The following is a 10,907-nucleotide window of genomic DNA, read 5'->3' as shown; positions in this document are numbered from 1 at the left end:
AATTGTCTTTCCTTTTCAGCATTATCCACAATCATTGACTCATGAGCAATGGCTGGTTCCACCCTTGTATCAACTGTACCTGTTTTTCTCTCTTTTTCTCTATGTTCTTGCATCAGGGGCTCCCCCTGGCTCACACATCTCACTCCCTCACCTTCACCTTCTAAGGTGGTACTCCACTCACTGACTTTTGCCATGCTGGAAGAAATAGCATGCATTTTTGTGCTCTCAATCTCTCCTTTTGCCTGGGAGCAACCCAGCCTCTCACTCAAATTTTCACTCCCTGCCCTCAATCCTAAAAGTGATTGCACAGTATTCATGTCTTCTACACTTGGAATCATTTCAGTTATTTGTGTAGAGACTATCAACGGATGTGGAATATCCGTTGAAGTTGAAACTGTTGTTATCAACGGATAACTGCTGTTAAGCTTATCCGTTGAAGAGCAACCATTTGTCAACGGATGAGTGATATCCGTTGAAGAAGGAAAAGAAGATGAAATTGAAAGTGATATAATTGTTGAATCTGTATAGATTGATTTGATATATGTTGATACAGATCCTTCAATTATATCTGAAAGAATTTGCGGGTGATCCAACAAATCATCTAAAAGATGATGATCACCTGTATTTGAGTGGGGCTCCTACCTGAGTTGTAAAGAGGGAGAATCAGGAATTGATGGGAATAACATATCCACATCCAGAGATGGTGAAGAAGTATTTGGTGATTGATGTGTAGTTATTGTGAGAGAATGGGGCTGTGACTCCACATTTATTGGAGTCACATCAAACTGAGTTTGAGAAGGCACAGAGACAGATGGATGTATCTGTGCAGTGTGTGCACCCTGTGTAGAAGATTGGGTTCTAGCCTTCTTCCTTCTAATAAAAGCTTTTGTAGGTGAGTGTTTGGCTTTAGTGTCCCTCCCTCTTTTGTTCTGTGTTCCTGGTTGGGAACTCTTTTCAATAGTAACATCCTTTTGGGAGGATGCTACTAGGGATGTGCTAGAAACCTTTTCAACCACCACAGCTTTTTGAGAAACTGGGGCTTGGCTAGCTTGGGAAGCACTCAACTCTCCTTCCTTATCCTGGGGGTTTCTTTGATGTTCACCCCTCCCCTCACCACTCACACCCTGTTCACTTCCCTCAGGGTTAATGGTTGTTGTTACAACTGTTGTCTTTTGAGAAACAACAGAGGTGGTTTTCTTTGTCTTGGATTTTGAAAGTTTAGATTTGGTGACCTTGGTAGAAATCTGTTGGGGCATTGACACAGATTTCATGGCCACACTAGAAGATAAAGAAATAGAGGGGTTGGAAGAAGTAGGAGTTGTAGAAGCAATTACCTCACCTACCTGGGGTGCATTCATGATTGGTAAATATACCAATTGCACACTGCTGTTTAGATCCATTCTCTTCAAGTCTGCAAGAACTCTTTTCTCTTGTGCCCAGCACTTGAGTTTATTATTCTCATTGATTATGACTAAACCTTCAGCAACATGGTTAGCCAATAACATAAAGAATCTAGCATAATAGATGTTATTAGGTCTATTAGCTTTGTTACCTAATCTAGTACCTAATTCTAGCATCACATAGTTGCTAAAGTTAAAGTACCTATCAGAAACAAGCATATAGAACATATTAACAAGAGATGAAGTTATGGCATCAAAATTACTAATTTTCCCAGAGAAAACCTTTATGAAGGCATCCCCAAGAAAACTCCATTCTTTCCTAAGGCCTTTTCGTCTAATACCCCCTAAATTAGCAGAGTTAAGAGAGTAACCTATGGAATCTAACATGCTGGATACATCACTATCAGTGTGTGGTGTCATGGCATTGTTCTCAGGTAATTTAAAACATGCTTGTAAGTCATCACAGTTAATACAGTGATTTTTACCTTTGAGAGTGAAGGAGATAGTCATATCCATGGAGTTGAACTCAGCAGTTGTCCAAATCTCCTCAACTACTTCACAGAAAATCGTTGGGGCTTCCAGCATTGCATAGCTAAGTTTACAGTTTTTGATGAAGTCCATCATTTTGTGATAATCTGAGTGGGCTTCATTCTTTTCTACCAGAGCTATGAAATTGTTCTTCTCGTAGATGAACCCAGATTGAGACATAATCTTCACGACTGGTGCCATTGTTGTGAGTAGAAATTGCAGAGAATAACTTGAAGGTTTTGCAGAGAGAAAATGGTAAATGCTTGAAATTCTAAGAAAGCGTAAAGTAATAATGAACAATCAGAAGGGCTTATATGCTTTCAAAGAAAAAGAAATAAATAAAGGATTAATCAATAAGTAGGTGTTAGTGAATTTCAGCCGTTTAAGAATAAACTGTAAGTATTCTAATAACTACCTTTAAAACCAATACATACAGATGTATGTATGGTATCAACGGTTAAGAAAATAGAATCAACGGCTGTGAAACACCTCAAACGTCTGATGTGACATTTCAACGGATAATGTAAATTGTCATCCGTTGAAAGGTACTTCAGCTTTATCCGTTGACGGATAAAAGTTCCAGAGATATACTTGTCTTTCAACGGATAATGAATATCCGTTGATAGAGCAATTTTGACTTTCAACGGATAGGGAACATCCGTTGATGGAATAAACTTTGTTAAAAGTCAAATTTGTTCTAGCAACTAATATATTTCAGGCTTCTCATCAAATTGCAAAGAAGACATGAATTTTAAGAGTAATTAAGCATACCTAGCTCACTTACCAATCTTGTGAATGTTGATTCATCAAGTGGCTTGGTAAATATGTCAGCAATTTGTTGTTCACTTGGAACAAAATGTAGTTCCACTGTACCATTCATGACATGCTCCCTAATGAAGTGGTACTTGATATCAATGTGCTTGGTCCTTGAGTGCTGTACAGGATTCTCTGTTATGGCTATGGCACTTGTGTTGTCACAAAAGATAGGTATTCTATCAACATGAAGTCCATAATCAAGGAGTTGATTCCTCATCCATAACATTTGAGAACAGCAACTTCCAGCAGCAATGTATTCAGCCTCAGCTGTAGAAGTAGAGACTGAATTTTGCTTTTTGCTAAACCATGATACAAGCTTGTTTCCCAGGAATTGGCAGGAGCCTGTTGTACTTTTCCTGTCTATTTTGCAACCTGCATAGTCTGCATCTGAATAACCAATTAGATCAAAGCCAGATTCTCTAGGATACCAAATTCCTAAATTTGGTGTACCCTTGAGATATCTGAAAATTCTCTTGATAGCAATTAAGTGAGACTCCCTAGGATCAGCTTGAAATCTAGCACACAGACATGTAGCAAACATTATATCTGGTCTGCTAGCAGTTAAATATAAAAGTGAACCAACCATGCCTCTATAACTTGTAATGTCCACAGACCTTTCGGTCTTATTTAATTCAAGTTTGGTGGCAGTGGCCATGGGAGTTTTTGCAGATGAGCATTCCATTAAGTCAAACTTCTTTAAAAGATCATAAATATATTTAGTTTGACTAATGAAAATTCCATCACTAACTTGTTTAACTTGTAAACCAAGAAAATAGGTTAGTTCTCCCATTAGGCTCATTTCATATTTACTTTGCATTAGCTTAGCAAACTTTTTGCAAAGTTTATCATCTATAGAGCCAAATATTATGTCATCTACATAAATTTGAACAAGTATACTAGAGCCATTAACATCCCTAAAGAAGAGAGTTTTATCAACAGTACCTCTAGTGAAGTGATTCTCCAAAAGAAATTTTGATAAGGTTTCATACCAGGCTCTAGGTGCTTGCTTCAGTCCATAGAGTGCTTTCAACAGATAATACACATAGTCTGGAAAATTTGGATCTTCAAATCCTGGAGGTTGACTTACATAGACTTCTTCCTCTAATTTCCCATTTAGAAATGCACTCTTGACATCCATTTGATAGACTTTGAAATTGGCATGGGCTGCATGGGCTAGAAATATTCTGATGGCTTCAAGTCTTGCAACAGGAGCATATGTTTCATCAAAATCTATTCCCTCTTGCTGAGAATAGCCTTTAGCAACCAGTCTGGCTTTATTCTTTATGATAATGCCATTTTCATCCATCTTGTTTCTGAATACCCACTTTGTGTCAATAGGACTCTTGTTCTTTGGTTTGGGTACCAGCTTCCAAACTTGGTTTCTCTCAAATTGGTTTAGCTCTTCCTGCATAGCTAATATCCAATCTGGATCCAATAGAGCTTCTTCCACTTTCTTAGGTTCCTCCTGAGATAGAAAACTACTGTACAGACATTCATCTTGAGTAGCTCTTCTTGTTTGCACTTTAGATGATGCATCACCAATGATCAGTTCAAAGGGATGATTCTTGGTCCACTTCCTTTGTGGTGGAAGATGTGCTCTAGATGAGGTGGCCTCAGTATTGTCATGATGTGAGACAGAGTGTTGACTAGTTGAAACTCCCCCTGAGTTGTTGGTCCTTTGCAGGGAACTTGGAGTTCTATCAACTGATGATGTAAATCGATTATCCGTTGATGAACTATGATCAACGGATGCTTCATCTTGTACTTCAACGGATGGTGCACTATGTCTTTCAACGGATACTGCATTGCTTCTGTCAATGGATGCAGTATTTTGTGCATTATCCAGGGGCATGTTTTGAATCCCTTTTGAAGTGTCATCTCCATCAGTCTCCTCTTCACTATCATCACAATATATCTCAATATTGTCAAATTTGAGTCTCTCATTATGTCCCTCATCTGTTAGTCCATCAATCTTTTTATCATCAAACACAACATGCACAGATTCCATAACAATGTTGGTTCTTAGATTGTAGACCCTATAAGATTTTCCAGCTGAATAACCAACAAATATTCCTTCATCAGCCTTTGCATCAAACTTCCCTTTATGGTCAGATTGATTCCTCAGTATAAAGCATTTACATCCAAAGACATGAAGAAAGTTTAGAGTTGGTTTTCTTCTCTTGAACAACTGATAAGGAGTCATGCCTTTAGCTTGATTGATCAAAGAAATATTCTGAGTGAAGCAGGCACAATTAACAGCTTCAGTCCAGAAATATGTTGGTAACTTTGATTCTTCAAGCATTGTTCTGGCAGCTTCAATTAAAGATCTGTTCTTTCTTTCAACAACCCCATTTTGCTGAGGTGTTCTTGGAGCTGAGAACTCATGCATGATTCCATTTTCTTCACAGAACAGCCTTAATGTCAAATTCTTGAACTCAGTTCCATTGTCACTCCTGATATTTCTAACCTTCAAGTCAGGATGATTGTTGACTTGCCTGATGTGATTGATAATGATTTCACTTGCTTCATCCTTTGATCCAAGAAAACAGACCCATGAGAACTTAGAGAAATCATCTACAATCACTAAGCAATATCTTTTTCTTGCTATTGACAATACATTGACTGGTCCAAACAAATCCATATGTAGCAGCTGTAATGGTTCATCAATTGTTGTTTCAAGCTTCTTCTGAAATGATGCTTTCCTTTGTTTGCCTTTCTGACAAGCATCACACAGACCATCCCTTGAGAATTCAACAAGAGGAATTCCTCTTACTAAGTCCTTTTTGACTAGATCATTCATTGTTTTGAAATTCAAATGGGATAGCTTCTTGTGCCATAGCCAACTCTCAACTGAACTTGCTTTGCTGAAGAGACAAGTAATAGATTCTGCATCTGTAGAGTTGAAGTCAGCTAAGTACACATTTCCTTTTCTAACTCCAGTTAGAACCACTTTGTTGTCTTCCTTACTAGTGACAACACAGGCTTCAGAATTGAAGGAAACTGTATTCCCTCTATCACATAGTTGACTGATACTCAGTAAGTTGTGCTTGAGACCATCAACTAATGCAACTTCTTCAATGATGACATTCCTTGTTGAAATCAAGCCATATCCCATAGTAAACCCTTTGCTGTCATCTCCAAAGGTTATGCTGGGGCCAGCTCTCTCTTTAAACTCTGTGAGCAGGGAGAAATCTCCAGTCATGTGTCTTGAACAGCCACTGTCCAAGTACCATAGATTTCTTCTATTTTCCTGCACACCACAAAATCAATCAATTTGATTTTGGTACCCAAGTTTCCTTGGGTCCATTCTTGTTAGCCTTTCTCCTAGACTTCATTCCTCCTGCATCTTTAGACTTAGGTGAGTTTGAGTCAACCTTGGTCTTAGATGTGGTTGGTTGAGGTGTAGGGTTAGTCACAACATTATCCATCACATTTATAGAATTATTAGGCATGGATTGTGCATACATGTTATTCCACATTGGCATATTGTATGGCATTTGAGGCATACTGAATGCAGCAAGATAAGGATTGTTAAAATATGGCATGTTTGCAAAATGTGCATAAGGATTTTGTTGAGACATAACAGGCATAGCATGTAGAGGTGATACAGACATGTTAGGCATGGAAGAGGGTACAGTTATGGGAGATTTCTTAATAGATTTACAGTTAGCAGATAGATGATTAACACTACTACAATGCACACAGCTTTTTCTAGGAGCATACTTGTCAGGTGTGTAATTGTTATGTTTGTTAACTCCTACCTTCCCATTTCTGTTGGATTTCCTTTTGGATTCCTTTTTATCCTCAACCATCTTGAGCCTATTGTTTAACTGTTCTAAGGTCATGTGCCCTACATTCACCTTTCTGACATCTTTGGATGTGCTTGCTCCTTCTTTGACAAAGTTCTTTGAAGTTGAACCAAACTTTTTGTTGAGTTTCTTTAGATTTTCTCTTTTAGAAACATCTGCCTGTTTTAATTGAGGAACCTTCAACGGATGTTCCTTTTCTTCCTTCAACGGATAACTTTCATCATCCGTTGATTCCACATCCGTTGACAGTCCATCAATTAATTCCAGTTTCTTTTTATTTTTATCCCAGGCAGTTTCACAGAATGATTCAATTCCTTGGACTTTGGCAATTTGAGCACTTACATCCCTAGATGTTTTCCAGGCTTTAATCACCTCTTGCTCTTTCTCTAATTGATTGGAAAGTATTTCTACTTTCTTAACAGATTCAGCTAGTTCATTTTCAACAGATATACAATGCAATTTGGTTTTCTCTAGGTCAATCAACTTATTTTCTAACACAGTATTTCTATTACTTAAAAACAGATTGTTCTCTTTGATCCTACTATTTTCTTTAGCAAGAGATTTAAGAGACACACGCAAATGATACAATTCAGTAGACATGTCATTGAAAGCATCATTGCACTCTTCTTTAGTAAGCTGTGTTAAATCAGTAGTGATTACCTGATTGCTTGATGAACTAACTTCGTTTTCTTCAGAATCAGCCATGAGAGCAAGGTTGACATAATCCACATCTTCATCCTCTTCATCTCCATCAGCTGCCCAGTCCTTTTCTTGAGTAATGAAAGCCCTTTCCTTCTGTTTGAGTAGATCAAAATATTTCTTTTTGTAATCTACTTGTTCAAATTTCTTCTTTTCAGAGGTTGGCTTTCTGCACTCACTTGCAAAGTGTCCACTTATACCACAATTAAAACACTTGAACTTGGATTTGTCCACCATGTTCTTATAGGGTTTAGTGGCTCTAGTGTTTTTCCTGAACTTCATCTTTGCAAATCTCCTGGACAGAAATGCAAGATGCTCATCAATACCATCAGAGTCATCTTGACTGGAGTTGTCTTCATTTTCAGCAACTTGCTCTTTACCCTTGTCTGATTCTGGATTTCTTACACCATCTTTGGAGCTTGATGTAGATCTCACAGTTTCTTTTCTGCATTCTTTCTCATTTTCAGCTACCAATGCAACTGAACCTCCTTTCTTTCTCCCCCTCTCCAATACCTCATCCTGTTCCAACTCTAGTTCATAAGTCTTCAAGATTCCATATAATCTTTCAAGAGTAAAGTCCTTATAATCCTGAGAGTTTCTTAAGGAAACAGTCATGGGTTTCCATTCCTTTGGTAAGGATCTCAAAAATTTAAGATTTGAATCCTTCACCTGGTACACTCTACCATACAGCTTCAGTCCATTCAACAGCTTTTGGAATCTATTAAATGTGTCATTTAAAGATTCATTCTCTTCAAAATGAAAGTACTCATACTGTTGAATGAGAAGCTGCATTTTGTTCTCTTTTACTTGTTCTGTACCTTCACACAGCAACTGAACTGTGTCCCAAACCTCTTTGGCAGTTGAACAATTTATCACATTATCAAACATATCCTTGTCAAGACCATTAAACAAAATGTTCATAGCCTTCTTATCCTTGTGGACTTCTTCTGTGTCTTCCATTGTCCATTCTGCTCTAGGTTTTGGAATGGATTGACCAACAGCAATTGTGGCCGTAGCAACTGTGGCTACTTTGTGGGGAATGTGAGGACCATTCTCAATGCAGTTTACATAACCTTCATCTTGGGAGAGTAGATGAAGGTGCATTTTCACCTTCCAGTGGTGATAACTGTCTTTGTCAAGAACTGGGATCTTTACTCCAATATCCTTCTTACTCATCTTTGTTAGATTCCAAGATCTTTAAACTCTTTGTGTGTCAAGAGCTTGCTCTGATACCAATTGTTATTCCTAGAGGACTAACAATGAGATTTACAGAAGGGGGGTTGAATGTAAATCTCAAAACTTTTTCAGGTTTTGAGAAGTTTATTAAAGCAGTGTGTTCTAGATGAACAAGTGTATGAATTGCTTTGAGCTAATGCAGACAGATATATATTCAAACACAAAATGTAAAGAACACAACAAACTTTAAAAACTTTTCTGGTGGATTTGTTGTTCCACCAGAGATGGTATATTAGAAAATCTGTGTTCAACAATGTTGATCACAGCTGCATCCTAGTACAAACTAGATGAATTTTCTCTCAAGATATTTCTTAACAGCTCTGGAAAATCTCTCTCTAATTACTAGCTTCTTCTTGGTTTATATATTACCAAGTGTACAAGTGAAAAACAATATAAAATTACAATAGTAAAATAAGTTCTTCACTTGCTTCTTTTCCTGTTCACTCCAGTACTTTGTTGACTATTGCATCTTTGTACTAAAGAAGAACGGCTGCTTTTTCTGTTGATCCTGAAATTCGGCTACCACATCTCAGTTTTCTCTATCAACCCATGTGCCTCTGTCTGTAGGTACAACTACCACTTATCAACGGCTAATTAGCAGAACATCCGTTGAAGGTTTCATCCGTTGAAGGATGTTATCCGTTGAAGCTTTCATCCGTTGATGCATTTATCCGTTGATGCTCTCATCCGTTGAAGGATGTTATCCGTTGAAGCTTTAGAGACATCCGTTGAAGCTTAGCTTCTCATCCGTTGAAGGTCTTTAAGTCATCCGTTGATACCACTTCATTTATACAAAATTACAAGGCATGAAATATTTACAATTGGCCTTCCTATCTGCATATCATCTAGTAGTCAACATGACTTATAGTTTCTCTCAACTTCTAAGAATTACATTTTAAATACAGAGACTGAAATATGCTACAATACTAGACTTATTTCTAAGTAAAGCTACACCATCAACGGATAGCCAAAGTGGTCTTATCCGTTGAGGCTACTGACACTAAATTTCTACTTAAGTATTTTGTTAAACATATCATCAAACTAATGCACATATATTCCTAACAACATCCTTTCATCATCCTTGGTCACAAAGTTGATTGCACCATATTTTCTTCCAAAACTTCCATTATGACCAATTCGATGGAGGTAGTTCTCTGGCTGAGTCGAAAAATCATAGTTTATCATAAGTGTTACTTGCTCGGCATCTATACCACGAGCATGAAGATCAGTGATAATAAGCACATGAAATGAACCAGAGCGGAATTGATACATAATATTATCTCTGGTACTCTGATCCTTGTCTTCATGAATGGCAAAGATAGTATGATAGTCACTGTCTATTTTTGCAGTTAGCCAGTCAACTTTTTGCCTGGTATTAAAAAATATGATACTTTGGGTACTTGCCAATGCCTTATCAAGATCAAAGAGTTCTTCCAGTTTTCGTTCCTCCTTGTTAACATTAATAGAAAATTGTTTGATACCTTTGAGAGTGAGCTCATCTCCTTTCACAAGAATCCTCACAGGCTTATTCATGAATTTTCTTTTGATTTCAAGAGCCTCGGGAGGCATGGTGGCAGAGAAAACACCCGTTAGAAGAAATTGATAATATAATTAATTAACTATCAGAGTTTATCAATCAATATTTGATATCAGGATTTGACAGAGATGACGTCATCCACATCTATCATCAGTACTTGTTGATCAGTATTTGTCATCAATATTTGTATTCACCCCCTCTACAGTTGATTAAAGACCTGACAATTGGTATCAAAGTTTGTTGTCGATGCACAAACAATTTAAGATCCACAAAATAATCATTAATGGTAGACGAAGAAGCTCAACAAAATCCCCCATCACAACCAGCCACGAATCAAATCAGCCATAACATGAGTAGATATGAGGCTATCAAGGTTCCAATTCTGAAGGTTCATTAATATCCAATCTGGAAAGTGAAGATGGCCATGTGTTTGGAAGCAACATATCCTGAATATCTGAACATGATTTATGATGGTCCTTATAGGCCTATGAAGCTTGTTGTGTTGTTCCTGGTCAATAAGAAAAGATGGTTGACAAGGAAACGAAGGACTATTCTCCTGAGGATCTTTTATATATTATGAAAGATGCAAAAGTTAGACATCTTTTGCATAGTAGTGTTGACAATGTCATGTCCAATAGAGTTATTGGATGCAAAACTGCTAAGGAAATTTGTAACACTTTGGAGGTCAAGTGTCAAGGCACCACTGCTATCAAGAAGAATAGAAGAACAATATTTACTCAGAATTATGAATACTTTGACTCAAAAGCTGATGAGTCCTTGACTGAAATATATGACATATTTTAAAAGCTGATGAATGACTTGTCACTGGTTGATAAAGATTATGTTCCAGAAGATAATAACTTGAAGTTTCTTCTTGCACTC

The 10,907-nt window shown here is 37.4% G+C and overlaps 1 protein-coding gene across 1 annotated transcript; it reads right to left on the bottom strand.

The window, feature by feature from the left end:
- Window positions 1-9,529: 9,529 nt before the first annotated feature.
- LOC141699931 (eukaryotic initiation factor 4A-6-like) lies at window positions 9,530-10,078 on the bottom strand (the record flags this gene model as incomplete). The annotated part of the gene is made up of 1 exon (XM_074503728.1): window positions 9,530-10,078. A coding segment is annotated over one exon (549 nt), but the record flags the coding sequence as incomplete, so codon positions are not given.
- Window positions 10,079-10,907: the final 829 nt, after the last annotated feature.

Source organism: Apium graveolens, unplaced genomic scaffold (genome assembly GCF_009905375.1).
Source record: "Apium graveolens cultivar Ventura unplaced genomic scaffold, ASM990537v1 ctg1513, whole genome shotgun sequence".
NCBI classification, from domain to species: domain Eukaryota; kingdom Viridiplantae; phylum Streptophyta; class Magnoliopsida; order Apiales; family Apiaceae; genus Apium; species Apium graveolens.
This window is presented reverse-complemented; position numbering and strand designations above follow the sequence as displayed.